This window comes from Fundulus heteroclitus, chromosome 16 (genome assembly GCF_011125445.2).
Source record: "Fundulus heteroclitus isolate FHET01 chromosome 16, MU-UCD_Fhet_4.1, whole genome shotgun sequence".
Lineage (NCBI taxonomy): Eukaryota > Metazoa > Chordata > Actinopteri > Cyprinodontiformes > Fundulidae > Fundulus > Fundulus heteroclitus.
This window is the reverse complement of record NC_046376.1, coordinates 37759935-37782548: the sequence shown is the minus strand read 5'-3', so window position 1 is coordinate 37782548 and position 22614 is coordinate 37759935. Positions and strand designations below refer to the sequence as shown.

The 22614-nt window shown below is 40.7% G+C and overlaps 1 protein-coding gene across 4 annotated transcripts in view; it reads right to left on the bottom strand.

The window, feature by feature from the left end:
- Positions 1–7744: 7744 nt before the first annotated feature.
- Positions 7745–22614, bottom strand: part of LOC105922321 (oxysterol-binding protein-related protein 6) — a 53197-nt gene continuing 38327 nt past the window's right edge. For all 4 annotated transcript variants that reach the window (XM_036148637.1, XM_036148640.1, XM_036148639.1 and 1 more), the window contains 11 exons: positions 21610–21787; positions 21425–21499; positions 19479–19693; positions 19253–19390; positions 19116–19179; positions 18958–19036; positions 16949–17093; positions 16695–16845; positions 16340–16466; positions 16121–16243; positions 7745–8476 (listed from right to left, as the gene is read on the bottom strand). In XM_036148637.1, coding sequence (XP_036004530.1) covers positions 8368–8476; positions 16121–16243; positions 16340–16466; positions 16695–16845; positions 16949–17093; positions 18958–19036; positions 19116–19179; positions 19253–19390; positions 19479–19693; positions 21425–21499; positions 21610–21787 — 1404 coding nt within the window. In that variant the 3' untranslated portion in view covers positions 7745–8367. The remainder of the gene's footprint in view (positions 8477–16120; positions 16244–16339; positions 16467–16694; positions 16846–16948; positions 17094–18957; positions 19037–19115; positions 19180–19252; positions 19391–19478; positions 19694–21424; positions 21500–21609; positions 21788–22614) is intronic.

The following is a 22614-nucleotide window of genomic DNA, read 5'->3' as shown; positions in this document are numbered from 1 at the left end:
ATTAGGTTTTATCCACTAAAGCCATAAAGGCTTAATTTGAAATATAAATTCTGTAAACCATTTTTGTGCCCTTTCAATTCAATTCAATTTAATTTATATAGCACCAATTAATAAACATGTCATCTCGAGGCACTTTACAAAGTCAAAATCAATCATATTATACAGATTGGTCAAAAATTTCCTATATAAAAGGGAACCAGTTGATTGCTTCAAAGTCCCAACAAGCAGCATTCACTCCTGGAGAAATGTAGAGCTACAGGGAGAGTCATCTGCATTGTCCATGGCTTTGCAGTAATACCTCATACTGAGCAAGCATGAAGCGACAGTGGAAAGAAAAACCACCCATTAGCGTGAAGGAAAAACCTCCAGCAGAACCAGGCTCAGTATGAACGGTCATCTGCCTCGACCGACTGGGGGTTAGAGAAGACAGAGCAGAGACAACAAGACAGACAAAAAGCACAGAAGCACACATTGATCCAGTAATCTGTTCTATATTAGATGATAATAGCGATTGAGCTGTCTTCTCTGGATGATGTCTCAGATAACAGAATGCCAGACCAGATGTACCTACTATGAAGGAAAAAAAAGAGAGAGAAAGAGAACAAAAAGTTATAAGCAGAAATGATGACAAGCAATGCATAACTGAAGAACAGTAGAACTCGATAGAGTGAGAAAAATAGATCCTGATGTCCTCCAGTAGGTCAGGGCAACATAAGCCACTCTAGTTATAAGCTTTGTCAAAAAGGAAGGTTTTAAGATAAGTCTTAAAAGTAGACAGGGTGTCTGCCTCACGGACCAAAACTCGGAGTTGGTTCCACAGGAGAGGAGCCTGATAGCTAAAGGATCTACCTCCCATTCTACTTTTAGAGACTCTAGGAACCACCAGCAGACCTGCAGTCTGAGAGCAAAGTGCTCTGTTAGGAACATACGGGGCAATCAGAGCTCTGATATATGATGGAGCTTGATTATTAAGGGCTTTATACATTAGGAGAATTTGAATTTCTATTCTTGATTTAACAGGAAGCCAATGAAGGGAAGCTAAAATTGGAGAAATATGATCCCTCTTGTTGATTTTTATCAGAACTCTTGCTGCAGCATTTTGGATCAGCTGAAGACTTTGAACTGCATTTTGTGGATTTCCTGATAGTAAAGAATTACAATAGTCCAGCCTTGAAGTAACAAATGCATGGACTAGTTTTTCCTGAACAGAATATTTCTAATTTTGGCAATATTCCGGAGGTGAAAAAAGGAAACTCTGGAAACCTGTTTGATATGGGATTTAAATGACATGTCTTGGTCAAAAATAACACCAAGATTTTTTACTTTATTACCAGAGGCCAGGTTAATGCCATCTAGATTAAGTGATTAAGAACTTTATTTTTTGAGGACTCTCGTCCAAAGATTACAACTTCTGTCTTGTCAGAATTCAAATGAAGAAAATTTAAAGTCATCCAGCTTTTGATGTCATCAAGACATGCCTGTAGTTGAAGTAATTGATTGGATTCATCAGGATTTCAATTCAATTCAATTCAATTTTATTTATATAGCGCCAAATCATGAAACATGTCATCTCAAGGCACTTTACAAAGTCAAGTTCAATCATATTATACAGATTGGGTCAGATTATACAGATTGGTCAAAAATGTCCTATATAAGGAAACCAGTTGATTGCATCAAAGTCCCGACAAGCAGCATTCACTCCTGGGGAACCGTAGAGCCACAGGAAGAGTCATCTGCATTGTACATGGCTTTGCTGCAATCCCTCATACTGAGCAAGCATGAAGCGACAGTGGGAAGAAAAACCACCCATTAACGGAAAAAAAAACCTCCGGCAGAACCGGGCTCAGTATGAACGGTCATCTGCCTCGACCGACTGGGGTTACAGAAGACAGAACAGAGACACAACAAGAGAAACAAAAAAGCACAGAAGCACACATTGATCTAGTAATCTGTTCTACATTAGATGGTAGTAGCGGGTGAGCCGTCCTTTCTGGATGATGTCACAGTTAACAGAACGCCAGACCAGGTGTACCTACTATGAAGAGAAAAGAGAGAGAACAGAAAGTTAAAGCAGAAATGACAACACATAATGCATAATTGAAGAACAGTAGAACTCAATATAGTGAGAAAATTAGATCCTGATATACTCCAGTAACCTAAGCCTATAGCAGTAAAACTATAAAGGTAGCTGAGAGTAACATGAGTCACTAGTTATAAGCTTTGTCAAAAAGAAAAGTTTTAAGCCTAGTCTTAAAAGTAGACAGGGTGTCTGCCTCACGGACCAAAACTGGGAGTTGGTTCCACAGGAGAGGAGCCTGATAGCTAAAGGATCTGCCTCCCATTCTACTTTTAGAGACTCTAGGAACCACCAGCAGACCTGCGGTCTGAGAGCGAAGTGCTCTGTTAGGAACATACGGGGTAATCAGAGCTCTGATATATGATGGAGTTTGATTATTAAGGGCTTTATACGTTAGAAGAAGAATTTTAAATTCTATTCTTGATTTAACAGGAAGCCAATGAGGGGAAGCTAAAATTGGAGAAATATGATCCCTCTTGTTGATTTTCATCAGAACTCTTGCTGCAGCATTTTGGATCAGCTGAAGGCTTTGAACTGCATTTTGTGGACTTCCTGACAAATACAACTTAGTGTCATCAGCATAACAGTGGAAATTAATCTTATGTTGTCTGATAATTTTGCCGATCGGAAGCATACATATAGTAAAGAGAATTGGTCCAAGGACTGAACCTGTGGTACTCCACAAGTGACCCTAGAGTTTGAAGACGATTTAATATTAACATGAACAAACTGGAATCTGTCCGACAGATAGGATTTAAACCAGCCTAATGCTTTCGCCTTAATCCCTACAGTATGCTCAAGTCTTTGTAGGAGAATATTGTGATCAACTGTGTCAAATGCAGCACTGGGATCTAATAGGACAAGTACAGACACAAGTCCATTATCTGAGGCCATGAGAATATCATTAGTGACCTTCACCAGAGCCGTTTCAGTGCTATTATGATGAGCTCTGAAGCCTGACTGAAACTACTCAAGTAGGTCATTACTTTGTAAATGTTCACATAGTTGATTGGCAACTGTCAGGGTTTGTTTACCGACGAACTCAGGAAGCGCACACAGGACTAAAGTTTAAGAGTTTTATTTAAATGAAGTATGCTGGATGATGAAGACTGGAGGTACAGGACTGCAGAAGGTCAGGGATGTAGGTGATGGCAGGAGCTGACGGCCCGGAGAGAGAGAGTTCACACTCACTAGGTGCTGCTCGGGTAGCAGGCCTCATAGCAACACCAGGACTCAGGGCGGCTAGTCAGGTTAGCAGTTATCAGGAGACACCAGGACACAGAGCAGAGCTTCACCAGAGCAGCTTGACAGGTTAGCAGTTATCAGGAGACACCAGGGGTCCGTTCTTCGTACGTTGCTAACTCAGTTAGCAGGATTTCATTGTTGACGATTTGGCATGGTCTTGGATCGTTTGGTTCTTCGAAAGACATCCTGCACTTGTTGTCATAGTAACATGTGCGCCAGCTTAAGCCTGCTCGAGAGCAGGCTTATTTCATGTAAACAAGATTAGATCACGGCTGTATAAGCGGAGGAGATAGGGAAGTCTGCCGTAGCCATGTCCATTTTTACGACTGCAACCTGTTGCGGAAGGTGCAAGAATAATTTGCAGAGTTTTTCGAATTAATCGCGTATTGCACAATAGACAGGATCCTTTAGCGCAGCGCGACAGTGTAATTGTAGTACGATTTTCTTGGTGGCTGTTATAAACAGACAAAAACATAATTTAACAGTGGCTTTTAAAGGGGAAAAAGTGGTGTTGGAACCATAAATCTAAAATATTGAAGTTATTTGTATGATGGTTTGCTTTTTAGTTTTATCCTATTCAGTAAGAAGATTTTTTCGGGCCATTTTATTGTGAAGTTTAGTTTACTTTGAAAGGCTTGCTTCCTGTCGAGCCTTATATTGTATTAGAAAAAACTATGGATGGATTATCTAGCCACGGAGCAATACAGTTTTACCGTGTAAACTGTGGATGACTTCGAAAAGGAAAATTTTCATTTTTTATCGATAAAGATTTTTTTTTGTTAAAATTCCCAGTTTGCATGCGTCCTTTATTTCCCGTGCCTAAGGAATGACACTGAAATGTGGATCTCTTGAATTAACAAGTGCCTTTTTAAAAGTATAATAATTAAAGGCTACCATTTTGTAGAATATTCTTGTATTTCACTTTTACTTGTCCCCATGTTCTAGTGGCTCCCTTGGAGGCTCTGACATAAAATAAAGTAAATATCAAATTTTTAAAATGCAAAAATTCATACTGTAGAAAGTGATAGAAACATCTACCATGGACAGCATTTACGCATTAATTTGTCTGCTGCTTTTTGCCAGCCCTCTCTCCTGGCTTTAACAAATTTTGAGGTGTTTTAATTAATGACTCAATCGGCATGACCTTCCATTAAAAGCTCGTGTTGTGCTTGGGAGAAAAACTGTGGGCGTTCTTTGGCCATGCTGAACAGCCAATAGCAGTGTTTCTACTATCGATACATTTCCCCTTTTAAACAAACTCATGAACGCGCAGTTGTCTCAGATAACTCAATCCAGCCATACTAATCGTAAACAACAGGTGTGTTCGAAGAACCCAATTAGCCGTATCATGATTAGCCGGATGAAATCATCTTGGATGTGTCATTAGATCTCGGATGTTTTAAGCAACGTACAAAGAACGGACCCCAGGACACAGAGCAGAGCTTCTCCAGAGCAGCTAGTCAGGTTAGCAGTTCTCTGGAGACACCAGGACACAGAACAGAACTTCTCCAGGAACAAACAGTAAAGTAAAGAGTCTTTAGAGAGACTGGCAGGACTAACCTTAAACAAGAGAGAACAAAAACAAATCTTCCAAGGCAAAACAGGGACTGGCATGGAGAGGTGGATAACAGAAAACGGCCCAGACAGAGGGAGGTTTAAATAGAGCACTAACAGGTGAAACAAGGGTCTGGCTAATTAACAAGTAAATGATTATCAGGTGTGACTGACTGCTGAGGAGGTGAAGTGAAAATTGACAGAAAATAACTGATGACTGAAAACTAACAATAAATAAAGTCAAACCTAACCCAAAAGAGATGAAAAAAATGAAAATAACAGAAAAACAAAGCCAAACCAAAACTCAACCATGACAGCAACTACTTTCTCAAGAATTTTAGATAAGAAAAGAAGATTAGATATAGGTCTGTAATTTACTAACCCATCTTGATCAAGAGAAGGTTTCTTAAGTAAAGGTTTAATAACAGCTACATTAAAAGCCTGTGGTACATATCCATTTATTAAGGATAGATTAATCATGTCTAAAATAGTGCCACTGATCAATGGGAATATCTCCCTAAACAACTTGGTTGGGATTGGGTCCAACATGCAGGTAGAAGGTTTAGATGAAGCTCAAATTTTAGATAGCTCAGAAAGCTCTACTGCTTTTAAACAGTTCAGACACTGTGCAAGTTCTAAAGATTCCTCCAACGCTGCCTCACTTACTGAGGACGAGATAATCGTGTTTGGGAGGATGCCAAATATTTTATTTTTAATGGCATTGATTTTAATTTATGAAGAATCCCATAAAGTCATTACTGCTAAGAGGCTAAGGGAATGGATGGATCAACAGAGCTGTGACTCTGGGTAAGTTTAGCAACCGTACTAAAGAGAAATCTCGGATTATTTTTATTCTCAATTAATGATGAAAAATATGCTGCTCTAACTCTGCAAAGGCTCTTTTTGTACAACAATAGACCGTCTTTCCAGATTAGGTAGGATTCCTCTTGGTGTGTAGAGCGCCATTTCTTTTCCAATTTCTTAAGACTGTGCTTCAAGGAACGCAGCTCTGAATTAAACCAGAGAGCCAGCTTCCTGTGAATTATCAGCTTCTTTTTCAAGGGAGCTACATTATCTAATGCAGAACGCAATGAGGAAGTCACACCATTAACAAAGGTGTCGATTTGTGAATGTGAAGAAACAGCATTGCTTCCATCTACAGGGCATTTCTGCAATACTGAGGATATTAAAAGGGGGACAGACTAAGTTTTGATACAGCATTATCCGATAAAGATCTACTATAATGGAACGCTCTTTTGGGGTGGAGAACTCATATTAAACTCAAAGGTTGTTAAAAAAAATGGTCAGATAGGACAGGGTTGTGAGGAAATATTGTTAATTCTTCACAATCAATGCCATATGTCAGCACAACGTCTAAAGTATGTAACCAAGAGTGTGCTGGTTTATTCAATTCAATAAAATGTTATTTATATAGCGCCAATTGATGAAAATTGATATAAATATATAGGTTTTATCCACTAAAGCCATAAAGGCTTTATTTGAAATATAAATTCTGTAAACCATTTTTGTGCCCTTTCAATTCAATTCAATTTAATTTATATAGCACCAATTAATAAACATGTCATCTCGAGGCACTTTACAAAGTCAAAATCAATCATATTATGCAGATTGGTCAAAAATGTCATATATAAGGGAACCAGTTGATTGCTTCAAAGTCCCGACATGCAGCATTCACTCCTGGAGAAGCGTAGAGCTATAGGGAGAGTCGTCTGCATGGCTTTGCAGCAATCCCTCATATGGAGCAAACATATGCATATTTTGAACAAAACCAATTGATTCTAGGACAGTTTTAAAGGCTACACTAAAGTTATCACATTCCGTGTCAACATGAATGTTAAAATCACCCACTATAATAACCTTGTCAGTGTTTATCACCAAATCAGATAAGAAGTCTGACAGCTGATCCAGAAACTGAGTGTAAGGGCCTGGTGGACAATACAAAACAACAAACAGAAGAGGTTTTATTGCTTTGCAGTTTGGATGAAGGAAACTGAGGGCTAAATGTTCAAAAGAACTGTAGTTATTAATTGGCCTGGGACTAATTAATAAATCAGACTGAAAGATGGTTGCCACTCCTGCTCTTCCCACAGATCTGGGAATGTGGAAATTTGAATAATTGGAGGGAGTTGACTCATTTATACTAACGTAGTCCTCTTGTAGCCAGGTTTCTGTGAGACAAAATAAATCAATCTGATTATCAGAAATAAAGTCTTTGGAGGGAGAGACCTTATATTTAATAAACCACATTTAATTGTTTTATTTTTTGTTTCAAAATGAGCCGTGTTGATTTTTATTAGATTTTTATGATTTGCTCCGTTTAGATCCGTTTTAATCTGTTTAGTTTTGGCTGTGGGAAAGACGCCGTCTCAATAGGATAATGGGTGGGTAACAGTACAGAAGCTGCAAAGAGGTGTGTTAAACTACAGCTCTGCTTCCTGGTCTGGACCCTGGGTTGTCAGCATTTAGGAGAACTAATAAATCCGGCCAGATTCCTAGAAAGTAGAGCTGCACCACCCAAAGTGGGATAGATGTCGTCTCTTCGGATCAGACCAGGTTTTCCCCAGAAGGTTCACCAGTTATCAATGTAGCCCACATTGTTTTCAGGACACCACCTAGACAACCAGCGGTTGAATGACGACATGCTGCTAAACATGTCATCACTGGTCAGATCAGGCAGGGGACATAAGAAAATTACAGAGTCCGATATTGTTTTAGCAAACTCACACACCGAAGCAACACCAACTTTAGTTTCAAACCGAGTCATGATTAAAAGCTCAGAAAAAGCATAACATCCTTGATTTTGTGATTATTTTGGAGGGGAAAAAATTAAAATAAAGATTTTCCATGTTTTGTTTGAAATTTTTTTATTTTGGTAAAAACTGAGCGAATCTGTGGTACATAGTCTGTCAGTTCATTCAAGCAAACGAAATACAATAATGCTGGTTTATATAACATGTACAGTATACCCGAAACACCCAAGAGATCCCGATGTCACGATGAAATGAAAAAATATAATGCATGTCAGCCTTGTATGTGTTTTCTATGACACACTGAGGAAAAAGACTGGGCATAACATTCCCCTTAAGTATAACTACCCCTGCCCTAGACATGTTAAAGCTCAAGATACGTTTTCTTTATGATTTTAAGATAAGGCAAATCTTTTTAAAAAGTAATTTACTAACAGTTTAAACAAAAGAAACTAATTTAGTTTAATGGTTTCATTGTTGCATCTAACCTCAAAGATACATACTCAGTTAAGGTTTATTCATGTTTTTGTTTACAATCATGCTATATTAATGCTAAAGGTAATGGAAGAAACACACACTCAGCCTTTAGTATGTCCAAATGACTGCAGTACTGATTTAATACAAACATTTGTCTGCAGAGAGTAAAGAATACCACTTTTTCTTCATGATGTAACTAAATGGATTTATTTATATCTCTATGGAAACTTGGCCAGTTTTAATATTCTACCACAAGGCCAGATTTTCAGTCTTTGAAAAGCCTGGAGCTTGACGAATCTTCCAGTAGGTTCCATTATATGTCCACACTTCTCTGCCAGCCTCATCAAGTACTTTTCTGTAAAAAGACAACACAGACTAGTAAGGCGATCACAATAATCCAAAACGTAAAAATGGTAAATAGCCTGTACTTGTATAGCGCTTTATTCAATCAAACAACTCCAAAGAGCTTCAGACGGAGCGAGGGTCTGAACCAGCATCCCACAAGTTACAGGGCAAACTCCTAGCTCTTGTGCTACTGTTGCCCGGTTCATAATGTGTTCCAACAATGGACATTAAAATGGCAAATGGCTTGTACTTGTATAGCGTTTTAACTAGTCTGACAACCCCAAAGCGCTTTACACTACAATCAGTGATTCACCAATTCACACACACATTGACACCCTGACAGTGGTGACCTAAGTTAGTAGCCACAGAAACGAGGCTGCCTTACTGTTAGGATATCAACAAGGTCAAGTGGAACGAGCTGTTTATACCAGAACTGCATGGCACACTTAGATGGCACTGACCCAAAAGATTGGCACATATCTATCAGATACCACCCCGGAGGTGACACAGTTTCCCTGCTGATGTCACAGTTTGGATGTGTACCGCCCCTGTATGGGTGTGTCCCGAGATCCCTTTATAATGTTTGTGTGATGAGCACTCGAGGCCTTCCTGCCGATCAGGGGCCCATCAGCGCTGGTGTGACTGTAACTATTTCTCTGTATTTACGTAGATAAAATATAACTAAAAGCATACTTGTCTGTTTTATGCGTCCTACATTCAAGGTAGTAAAGTAAGTGGGGGTCGCCTGACTGGGTAAAACGAACTGGGTCCACCGAGGGTGCTTCACCGTAGACACGGCACAGTGAAACAATAACATTACATTGTCGTCACTGGGCCCTCTGACTACTGCGAGCAGCCAATTCAGGTAAAGTGTCTTGCCCAAGGACCCAATGACTGAGAAGGTTGGATTGGGGAAGCGAACCAGCAACTCGGCAATTGCTGGAGAAACTCCCCAACTCCTGCAACCCTGTCGCCCCCAGTGGTGAAAGTTAAAAGTTGAAAGTTTTATTCTCTAATGTAGTTAAGAACTCAGTGGAACAGAAGTTATGTTTAGTGCGGACTAATTTAAGTGTGGCACAACTAGTGTTGCGCTGATGCCGATACCGATACCCGATACCTGGCTGTGCAGTATCGGCCGATACCGATACCATACCTATACCATTACTTTGAAATTTATATGTGTGTGTATATATGAATAACAGCATACTACTTGGATGTAAAATAATTGCTATCATGGCTTTGTCAAGCTGCTACCTTATTAAAGCAGGAAAAAAGACTAATACAAAGTGAATCCAGTAGAGCTAGTGAGTGTCGGGAGAGAGAAGGCTGTGTTCAAGTGACATACAAACATCAAAATGGTATCTGTGACCTATTTGTTGGTACTCACCAATACTGATACCACCATTTTAGTGCGGTATCGGCACCCCGGCCGATACTGGTATCGGTGCAACACTAGGCGCAAGCAATCAAACGGTGTGCTTACCACAGGGTTTGCTGTATTTTACCGCCCACTTCCTACTGAGCTTAAGTTCATCAAGGATTAAGGTCAAGTTATTAAGATAAAGCCTTGTTTAAAATCCAGTTTTTGAACCGCTCATTAAGAAGTGTGAAGTGCAGCTACGAAGTTGATCGTTTTCTCCCATTTGGTTATAGCATGTTATGAGGAGTGGTCCAGGTATCTGTGGTAATTTTAGTTTTCATGTAAATCTGACAAAAGGGACTTTATGTTTGTAAATTTAATATATGCTGGGTTTATATTGGTCATATACGGCTTCGAAGCAATTCTGGTCCACTATCCGGCGTCTCAGGAGGGGGAAGCAGTGCAGTACCAACACTGTTTACAGTGGGGGTGGTGTGCTGCTGACCTCGACTCGGGACGTTGTGTTTCGGTGGGCGAAATACTTCGAAGACCTCCTTAATCCTACCAACACGTCTTCTGTTGCGGAAGCAGAGCCTGAGGACTCTGGGTCGGGTTCTCCCATCTCTGGTGCTGAGGTTGCCGAGGTTGTTAAAAAGCTCCTCGGTGGCAAGGCCCTGGTGGTGGATGAGATTCGCCCGGAGTACCTTAAGGCTCTGGATGTTGTGGGGCTGTGTTGGTTAACGCGGCTCTGCAACATTGCGTGGACATCGGGGGCAGTTCCCCTGGATTGGCAGACTGGGGTGGTGGTCCCCCTATTTAAAAAGGGGGACCGGAGAGTGTGTTCCAACTACAGGGGAATCACACTTTTAAGCCTCCCTGGTAAGGTCTATTCAGGGGTTCAGGAAAGGAGGGTCCGTTGGATAGTCGAATCTCGGATTCAGGAAGAGCAGTGTGGTTTTCGTCCTGGCCGTGCAACACTGGACCAGCTCTATACCCTCAGCAGGATTCTGGAGGGGGCATGGGAGTTTGCCCAACCAGTCTACATGTGCTTTGTGGATCTGGAGAAAGCATTCGACCGTGTCCCCCGAGGGATCCTGTGGGGGGTACTCCGGGAGTATGGAGTACCGGGCCCTTTAATAAGGGCTTTCAGGTCTCTGTACGACCGGTGTCAGAGTCTGGTCCGCATTGCCGGCAGTAAGTCGGACTCGTTTCCGGTGAGAGTTGGACTCCGCCAAGGTTGCCCTTTGTCACCGATTCTGTTCATAACTTTTATGGACAGAATTTCTAGGCGCCAAGGTGTTGAGGGGATCCGTTTTGGTGGCCTTAGGATTGCGTCTCTGCTATTCGCGGATGACGTGGTCCTATTGGCTTCATCAGGGCGTGATCTACAGCTCTCACTGGAGCGGTTCACAGCCGGGTGCGAAGCGGCCGGGATGAAAATCAGTGCCTCCAAATCCGAGACCATGGTCTTGAACCAGAAAAGGGTAGAGCGCCTTCTCCAGGTTGGGGAGGATGTGCTGCCCCTAGTGGAGGAGTTCAAGTATCTTGGGGTCTTGTTCACGAATGAGGGGTGGATGGAGCGGGAGATCGACAGGTGGATTGGTGCAGCGTCTGCTGTGAAGCGGGCGCTGTACCGATCCGTTGTGGTGAAGAGAGAGCTGAGCCAAAAGGCGAAGCTCTCGACTTACCGGTCGATCTACGTTCCTACCCTCATCTATGGTCACGAGCTTTGGGTCGTGACCGAATGAACGAGATCCCGGATACAAGCGGCTGAAATGAGTTTTCTCCGTAGTGTGTCTTGGCTCTCCCTTAGAGATAGGGTGAGGAGCTCAGTCATCCGGGGAGGACTCAGAGTAGAGCCGCTGCTCCTCTACGTCGAGAGGAGCCAGTTGAGGTGGCTCGGGCATCTGGTCAGGATGCCTCCTGGACGCCTGCCTGGTGAGGTGTTCCGGGCACGTCCCACCGGGAGGAGGCCCAGGGGAAGACCCAGGACACGCTGGAGGGACTATGTCTCCCGGCTGGCCTGGGAACGCCTTGGGATTCCTCCTGAGGAGCTGGCCCAAGTGGCCGGGGAGAGGGACGTCTGGGCCTCCCTACTGAAGCTGCTACCCCCGCGACCCGACCCCGGATAAGCGGAGGAAGACGGACGGACGGACAGTGTTATTTGTAAAAGATGTTGTATGATCCCTGAATGATTGTCACATATCCAGTGAACATACAAAGTCATTTTTTGTTAGTGTTTAGGAACTGTGAAGTTTCTAAATATAATTTTTACTTTACCAGTTCTCACAATGGTATTGCTGAGTGATCCAGTGGGTGAGCTTGGAATAAACCATTTGTAAATAAAGAAGTTGTCCTTGTGGTGACTAATGGGAGTGTGTACATCCTAAGCCAGGGTGTGACTCAAAGGAAATTTCACCACGGTAACGCTTCTTCAATGGGAGTTTCTGGAGTGTGGGATGTGTTTGTGTACGCCATAATTGATTATGGAGCTGAGGTTTGAGGAGTTTATGTGACACATGATTGTCAGATTCTTCCACTCAAGGAAATAACACTTTAATATGATTATATCGATAAATTGATTTTGTCAAGCCATGCTGGCCGCTTCGATTCTGCTGTTGTCACAAGCACCAACAGCTCATCATTTGCTTTTGCTTAATAGCCAAACAATTAGCCATCATGCTAAATTCAATTACTGCTCAGCTCGGTCAAGGCGCAGTCAATGCTGGGTAGTGGCAGCAATGTGGGCCCACTTCCCAAAACAACGATGGACTGTATGAGCAACTGTCAGATAACACTGGACTCATACAGCAAAAAGTGAAACAAGGAGGTGAAGCAGCACTACTTTAAGAAAATAAAGTTAGTTAATTTCCTTGATCTATGTGAGCTTTGTGAGTGGACCTAAAGGAACTACAACAGGTAATATTTTCCAATGTTTCGGGTTATCTTGTTTGTGGACTGAAAGCTCAACTATAGAAGCAGCTCAGAAATTGGAACTCTGAGAGCTCATCTTCAATTCACCAGCAGATGGATGAAGGCTCTGCAGTCATTTAGGATCAATGACCAGAAAACCGACCAGCTAGACTGACTAATGATGTATACACTGCCGGGTGAACAGGACCTCATCTGATCTTCTTAACATCAGTACTGGCGCTCCCCAGGGGTGTGTCAGTTCACCTGTTCTGTTCAACTTATATACCAATCACTGCAGTTGTAATACACCAAACAACTATATGTTCAAATTTGAGGATGACACAGCTATTCTCTGCCTCATTTCAGGCATATCAGACTTAAGTAGTTACAGACAGAAACTGTTCCTCGTACCACTGATCAAACGTTTATATCTCCTGACTCTCAATGTCCAAAAAACCCCACAAGAACTGATTTTTTGACCTGGAGGCAGTTGGAGACCACTCTCCAGTGGTTATCCATAATCAATTAATTGCCCGGGTAGATTCCTACAAATATCTTGGATTACAAATTGACAATAAATTATCGTGGATTGCTCAGGTTGACTGTCTGCAACAGGGTCCAGCATCGACTACATTTTCTGCGCAGGTTGTTGGCCTTTGGTGTCAGTCAGAAAGACATGCTGCTCTTTTACCATGCTGTAATAGAGAGCATCATTAGGTACCTGTCTGTCCAAATGAAGGCCAAACTTATTTGTCTTACTCAAAGGGCTATGAAGTTGACTGGAGTCAAGCAGCGCCCCTCACTTCAGGCCATCTTCAATGAAACAATAACCAGACAGGCTCAGAAAATCATCTCAGACCCCACTCATTCTTTATTTAGAGCATTAGTCTCTTCCTTCAGGGTAAAGTTTTAGAGTCCCTGCTTGTAGTCTGAACCGCTATAAGAACTCATTTGTTCTGTTTTTCATTAAAGCAATAAACCTTATCAAACAGTAAATTGTGGAAATAGGCAACGGTATCCAAAATTTTAAACTAAACTGACATGCTTCTTTTATTTATCATTTTTTCTTATAATGGATTCTTTATAGAAGGGTCTTTATAAAAAATGTTTTTTGTGTGAATGTAATGTGACATGCTTCTTTTATGCATTTATTTTTCTTAGAATGGAATTTTTATAGTGATGTTTTTATAGGTGAATGTACTGTGACCGCCATGGTTTGGTCTATGCAGCAGCCAGAATGTGTGCCCAGAACAAATTTCCTTTGGGACAATAAAGTTCATCATCATCATATCAGTCTGGAAACGGGCTGGTAGAGCCCGATTTCAAAGGCGCGATTAACAGGGTCAACGTCAACAAGTTAGAACCAATCAGAATGTGACGCAAAATAAACTCCGAGCGACTCGCTCTGGTTTTGTAATTTGTAGTCCGTGAAACATGTCATGCCAGCGAGTAACCTCTCCAGTTAATGATTTTTGCTGCTTTTGTCTAAAAAAAATTAAGGATACATGGTGTACTTTAATTTTCCAAGGCAGCAAGCATAAAAAAAAAATCTCCTTATGTATCTTGACTGTTATGGTTACAGAAAAACGCTGCAGCATTATGGGTAATTCTGTGGCTGAGAGGGACACATTGTAAAGTACTGCCTCCCACACTGTGATTAGTCCAGTCTGTTTTAGGTTTGAGAGTATGGAGCCTTACAAGACTAACTTGCAGCCCATGTAGGTCAGTCCAGGCTAGGCTGGCATTGCATAATATACACTTGTTGGGGTAATCCTGTTTAAAATTGAAGATACAGTCTGGATATGGGGACCAAAACAGTGACTGATGCTCTAGCCTATTGGATGATGCTCAACAGGACAAGGTTCACACAGAGGTTGGTCACAAGATTGACACCTCCGCTGGTTCAGCTTAGAGCTCGTCCAACTATTCTGCCAAGTAATGATCAGTTGTAGCTGCTTGAGTGTACAGTATACACCTATTTACAGGACATTCCAGTTTTAAAGCTGAATATTTCAGTGCCACTTCTTTATCTGTGTTGTCCTTATTGCAAGGCTAGTGAGCAGAAGCAACTGGTGAGCTGTTGGTGGTTGTGACTACCGTTTGTCGATAGTTTAGACCAAAATTCTTCAAATCCAGTCCTCGAGAATCAGCTTTTTCATGCATGGGGCGAAGCCAAGGAACTAGCAGCATGGGGGCTTGTCCATGTGAAAATGATTCTCTCTCTGAAGCTGCTTCATTCCTTGCCCCAGAGAGAAATTGTCCATTTGCAGTTCAGCCTGATCTATGATCCATATGTTATGTTATTTGTTGGATTATTTTTATTCAATTAAATTTAATTAAATTTATATAGTGCCAATTGAGAACACATGTCATCTCAAGGTAATTTACAAAGTCATATTCAATCTGAGGAGACAGGGTTGACCCCATGGCTGGGTGTGATGCTGTCTTTTAAAAGGTGCATAGCCACGTTATTTGACTTTTTTCATTTACATTTCAGTAGCATACAACGTTTTTATGAAATATTATTACACCCTGCTGATGTATCAGTTGTTATTTTGGTGTTTTATGCTTTGATTTTGCTCAGATTGTTAGTAATAAAGTCCTTAGTGTTTATTTATAATAATGGAAGAACGACACTGTGCATGTGCACCACAAAATAAAAAAAGAAAAAGAAATTGACTAACAGCTCTTAGCATCTCCCAGCAAAACAATAAGGATCCACTGGAAAAAACATAAAAAATATGATTTCAAGAGGGAAAGGAATGCAACAGTGCTGGGAATACAGTATGAATTCCCAGCACTTAAGTTTAATCTAAAGCTGCCCATCGCTCAGATGTGACTGCAGGGTTGATTGACATGTGTATATATTTTGACATGAGGCTCCTAAAGTTCCTGTAGATTGGTGTATTTACAACTGATTTATTAAGCCACCTGGCCCTCTGATAGTTCTGCGATACTGCCAGCAGATGGTGCCACGTCTGTTTATATCTGCTCATCGCACCCAATACTGGGTTTTATTTAGCCTCAAAAAGGAGCATCAAAACACTATGACTGTACACTTGGTGTATATAACCTTATTTTACCATGATGAAACGGTTTTTGGTCTGTTTTTGGATTCAAGCACAAATATTGAAAACATTTGATAATAAATTATAGCAATTGGTAGTGGTGCTCAAGACATGCAGCCATGATGTGACCAAACGTCCAAGGTTTAAGTTAGAATACAACTCCCCAGTTTTAAAATTTTGAACGGTCTTCAATGCACAGCTTAGGTCCATATTCATTTATTTATTTTTCTCAATTTAATCCTCTTGCGAGCATACCATTCATCATTAATAAATAAACTACACTTAAAAGATTATTAATTGCAGTTTTTTTCACCTGAAGAACCTAGGGACATGTTCCTCTCCTCTTTTGTCCATTTCCTTTCTCCTCTCCCTTTGCTTTTCCTCCACCTCATCCTTCTTTTTGTCTGCCTCTGCCACTTTCCCCTCCTCCAGGAGCCTGAATGACAGTGGGTGGAATGGGGGTTTCCGGGATCTTTAGAAAACAACTACAGCAATAAATATTTTAAAATTAAATACAAAACCCAGTTGTTACCTTTGGTCTGGCCTGAAGCGTGTGTCTGTAGGGGGGAGGACAGCTTTCAAGTCTGCACTTAATTCATTTAGCTCTCTGGCATAATGTGAAAAGCCATAGAACTGGAAGTGGTCATCAGGCTGTACATCTGGACAAAAATAACACCAAATTTCAGGCCAAGGAAATTAAGTAATTTTGAAAAAACCTGACATTTCTGAAGCTGAATTTTTCTGATGCTAAAATAACCTAAAGTTAAACATTAGTGGTAAAAGTTAATCAGGGAGGTTGTATGAGAAGATTAATGTTGTCTAAAAACAGTACAGTACTTGCACCGAATCTTCAGGACTTTAACTTAATGCAAAATGTTTGTGCTTACTGGGCTTCCAGATGCAAGTTGGTGTGGCTAACGTGTCACAGAAGACACCTTCATGCCAGAAGCCTCCAAAGCGATGAACCACCTCTCCAGCTTGGTCCAAAACAACACCTTGTATCTCGTTTTTACTGCTCTCTGAGCTCCAATACCGAGACTATAAGTAAAAATAAAACAGACAAAAATCTTATGCATCGCAGCTAGAGTCAATTACAGGAAATGGATAAATTAAGAAATGTGCATGCATGATGATATCTTGCCTTAACAAAGGTCATCTTGCAGGTACAGACATCACTCTTTGTATTTCTTATGACCACTTCGCCATAATGCTCCAACCAGCGTTGTTGGCTTAGCACATTGTGGATGCACGTCACTGCCTTATTCCATTGGTAGTGATCCCCATACCTACATCCATGCATTATATTTGATAGTTATTGACATTTCTCTCAAATATTTATGATTTGATCATCTTTTCAATTAAAATGTGAACATAATGTTAGATCAAAAGAGAATATTAAAAATATTATATTTTTCACACAAAACATAACTGAAAACATGTACATGCAGGATAATCATCAGCACAACTTTCATGACCGCGTACACGGTGTCACGCTATAAGCTGCTCTGTGGAGGAAGTCTTCATATCGAACAGTTTCATATGTGACAGCGAGCTGATACACCAAGCAGGCGGTCGCAAGGATGAGCGGCATTATTGCCCCTCTGTGTGCTGCACTGACAGGCATGTGCTGGGTGTCTGCTGGACAAAAACTGTTCTCGGTGCTCCACTAGCACATGAAACTTGCTAATATATGTTACCTTGCTTTCGCTCACTGTCAAAAATTGTGAGAATGTAGAAATTTATCACAGGAAATATAGGTAATTGGTATGCTCGACTATGAAGGCCAAAATGTCCATGGACTGTGGCTCACAGTATGCACACAATATGCTCAAGTATGTGGGAGCCTATACACTGTAATGTTCATTAGGTCTACTGTGCCTAATAAAAGGCAGCTTTAAACAGCCAGAAAGCACTTTTGAATCCCTAGGAGGGTCCCAATCTGGTAGGTCTCCACACTACTACTTCTGAGAAAACATTTCTTGTCCTTACAGGCCATAACATATTTTCTTTATATGAGTTAATATTTAAGTGAAGAGTTTCTCATCAAAATTTTCATTTTAAAGGGGCCATTGCATTTATAACCAGCTTTGGCGCTACACGTGTGAGGTCATTATTCTCTACAACCACCTTCAGCTGTGGGCCCAATGATACAAATGTTCAGTCAAATCTGAAAAAAGGTTAAGCAGTGCTTTCTCTTCAAGTGGACTCAATTTAATAAAAAAAACTACAACAACTGCTAGACCAGCATAAGCTTTCACTACCATCTTCAGTATGTATAAAAAAACAACATCTAAACATGTGACATGCAGTTTTGTCAAACATTTTGCTAGTAATCTAAATGGTTAGGACTGGTGATGAATAGAGGCAAAAACAGAAGTGTGCTTTTGCTTCAAACCATTGTCAGTTGTAAGCAAAAGCACCTGCATAAAATAGAGGTCACAGTAGCTATGTTTACATGGAAAAAGGTTATCAGAATAAAGGGCCGATCAGAATAAAAAAGCATCATGTAAACAAACCATATTGTGATGGGATTATGCTCAATCGACATGAAATTGTATTCCGAATGAGAGGGGTTGTTTATGCCAATTGATAATCCAATCAACGTGCATATAAACACTTGTCTGGCCTAATTTATTCTGAATGTGGCAAACTGACCCAAGTACGCATGTGTGCCTGACGTAAACGTGACACATTTCCGCGTTGGTGAGTGGCAGAATTACATTGGGAAGCAAAACTGTCAGGGCTCTTGGTATAACCTTTCTGTTTGAAAAAAATAAAAGAGCTCAAAGTTGTTGCTTAATCAGTAATGTTTCAACTGTAATTAGAACATCATGCAAGTCCAGTCTGGGCACTCGGAAGACAAACGAACTTCTATAATACTTCTTTGTTTGCAAATTTTTGTTGTTTAGCAAAGAAGTACTTCTGTGTTTTGTTTTTTTAGATGAATTTGATAACTATGCATGTGAGACTGGTTCTATTCTAAATAAAGCCAGGTGCATGTACACTCACATTATGACCGGATTAATTGTGTGCCCATATAAACAGTACAATCCAATTATTTAATCCAAATACATCTTAATCCGATCATGGAATTTTGTGCATGAAACCCACTACATTTGTTCATTTAATTTCTGAATGGCTGGGACTCACTTTGGAAGGGATACGTTGACCAGTCCAGAGGAGATTATCTCCACTGACTTCCCCCAAAACTTGTATTTCCATCTCTGATCTATGAACAGACATAAAAAGGTTGTGGTGACTAAATATACCAGGTATAGTCACTGCACAATAAATACACTAGCTCATACCTTGCCAGAAAGTGAAATTTTCTGACTCTGCATGACAGGCTGAGATGGGTGGATGATGGCTAACCTGACAACATATAAAAACAGCATTTAAATTTTTTCTTAACGTGATAGTAAGTGATGACTTCACTGATTATTACCTGCTCACTGATGTAATAGAATCCCCTGTCTTCTCTGTGATTCTCGTAAGTTTCTCCAAGAACTGGGTTGAATGGTTTGTAGCGATTTCTCCATGATGCCCAAGCATAACCAGAAATGGAGAATGCTGCCACATACACCTAGGAACATCCATCAGTTAACCCTTTGTGTACTATCCAGCGTAATTATTGCTCCAGCAGTTTATGAATCAAAGAAAACCATACTCACCATTCTTTGATATGGGTCATCAGTATTATTGGCAATGTCCAACAGGTCAGAATACTCTAGCTCTTCACTAAGTCTTTGAAGCAAGGACAGTGGTTCATTAAGAGCCACTGGCATTGAGACTCTGGACAGGTCCTTGCCAATGTTATTGTAAAGGATGGTCATAATTCCAATGTGACTGTTCTCTGCTCCTGGGGAAGGGAGTGTGGTGCGACGCCCTGGAATGTTGAAACACAAGAATGGCAGGTAGTCATTTATAGTAAAGTATTTCACAAAAGGGAAAAAGTGATGGAAAAAACCCAAGCATTACTATTCCCTTTTCATGCCTGGATTCTTTTTTTAATTTCCAGACATTTCATTAAGCTCACAATCTGTATTACAATTGTTTATTTTATTGGTCTCATCTTAAATGTCATGTTTTCATTAACTGTAAGCAGAACATCATGATGATTAAAAATAATGGCTTAAAAAGACTAGCTTTTGTTAATCTATACAATATCCTTCATTTAGTTTTACTGAAATAAGCATAGTCTTCCAGATTATCTTTTTTAATGCTGGTGTTCAGTTAAAAACTGCATTGGAAATCAAATCAGTAATGCAAAAATTCATCCCGATTACATTTTAGTTACCCTGCGACAGACTGCCGACCTGTCCAGGGTTTACCCCGCCTTTGGCCCATTGAACACTGGAGATAGGCACCAGCACCCCTCGCGACCCCTCACGGGGTCGCGAGGGGTGCTATAATAGTCAAAGCTATATAATAGTCAAAGCTATATAATAGGTTTGGACTATTGGATAATAGTCCAAACCTAACAATAAACCCCGTTTCCAAGTTAGAAAATGGATGGATGGATACATTTTAGTTAACGTTCCAGTAAGCCAGATAGCTCTAGCATCTAAATTATGCTGCCATTATACATAGTGCTTAAATGTTTTTTTCTGTTAAAGTACAGCACATTGAATCGTCTTGTTACTAAAAAGTGCTATATAAATAAACTTGCCTTACCTTAAAAGATGAAACTGCATCTCAATTCAGCACAAAGATTGCAATCTACCTCACAAGGAAATAATCCTCCAAAGGATAATAGTCCAAACCTAACAATAATACACTAAAATATCAGCAGTCATTTTAAACTGACAAAGGTCTTTGTCAGTAGAGAGTTAGCCTGCGGCTCAGTTAGCTTCCCACAGACCTTGCAGTAACTGTAGCCTTAATTGTTCAAAGTTTATGTACTTCACAAATACCCATGTTCAAAACCATCACTATTTGGATGAAAACTTTAATAATGATTATCTGTATTTCTGTATACATTCCAGTTTCAATTAAATGTGGCCTCTTTATTTAACCCATTCCTGGAGCTGTGGGCTACAACTGCAAGGCGCCCAAGGAGCATTATGGGCCAAGGGTCTTGCTCAAGAACCCAAAGTGGCAGTCGGTGGTACATGAACCCAGAATTTTGCAGCCTTCCAGGACACAACCACTCTTTTCTTCCAACCACTAGGCCACCACACCACCTCCTTTAAAAAAACAAAAAACTATCACGCAATGTGATACGGAGGTTGCCTCTTTGCTTCTGGACAGTTAAGTGTTTGCTAATGCTAACCATAGAATGTGGCAACTGGCTGGAAAACAGTACATCTGAAGGTATGGAATATGAGTGGGCGAGCACAAGTGTGTCACCTACAGGCCAGGAGGAGTTAAACTTGTACCATCTCCTTTAAAGACAAACCTGAAGACTCAATGCAATCTGCTGGGTTTCCTTAGATGGGAAACATTTTGACATATCTGTGTGCTAATGAGCTTCATTTACAACCAATTTGACAGTTATGTTGAGACATTCTGCTTTCGGTTTCATATTTTATGGATCTACATATGAACCAGCTGTATTAAGTTTGCTGTGCTGTAGTGTTCAACATAATCAATAAGCAGCAGAAGTGGTCTTGTTAACCTGTATCAGAGGGCACCAGATTGGGTTTGTCAGTTGCGCTGTTCAGACTTTCTCGGTAGTTCAGTGTGGCAGTGGCTAAGGAGAAGAAAAACAAAAAAAAGATATGTTGTGCTTCTATTATTTTTTGCCTGCTAATGGTGGTAACAGTAGTATTTGTTCTGGGAAGAAAATAGCCAAAAACTTACAGTGACCTTCTTCAGGCTCAGAGTTGCTGGTGGTAGTGATGTCACTCAAGCCTGACTCATCTGATGCCTCTGCATCTGATGAGGTCTCACAAACAATGACTTCATGGGCATCAAAATATTCTGCAATAGAGTCTGCCACTGAGGGAGCACGATGACTGTGACGATTCAGAGATGTCCGCTGTAAAAAAAAATAAAAAAAAAATTTTTTTTCAAAAAAGGACAGAAATTTTATATGCAAACTATCATTTTGATTTTTTTAACAACTTATATTTCACAAACGCTGATTGTTAACCTTGCCTGCAAGCTAAATTCTCACGGCATTTGTGCGTTCACAAATACAAGAATCCATTTTGTCCCTCTCCATCCTCAACTGTTCGTGACCGAACCAAAACTTGTCAGGTCACATACAGGTGTGACGAAAGCAAGAGGTCCCAAGCCCACAGCCGGACCAAAAATAAACGTGGCAATGCAGAACACATTTGTAGCTGCTGCCATCTGTTTTTTCAGAATCCATGATTGTCACAAGTGTCATTATAAGATGATAAGCACATCTTGTTTAGCTTATGGTTTCTCATCGCGCTTGCTGCTTTTATTTTCATTTGATATGATGATTGGTTATAGCTAGCCTTTGGTAGGCGGGCACTAGGTGTCGCTTCGCCCAATCAGCTCAGAAAATTCTGCTGAATGTCTCCTTTCCTGGAATGGATCCAGATTGATAATGTGCAGAATGAAGAGTGCTAGACATCATCAATTTGGCTTTCCAGGTTAGTGTATACATAGAATAACATAAGTATGTTCCCAAGTACACACACTCAGAGAACAAATGCATGTTACTGTCACCCACCCCTCATACTCCTGAGCAGGTGGATGGTTCTCCATTTCCCAAGTTCGGGTCCTCTACCAGAGGCCTGGTAGCTTGAGGGTCCTTCTTAGGATCTCAGTCCAGAAGAGTGCAATCTTGGGAACAACTGAGATGTCTGATGTTTCTCCAGGTATCTGTTGGAG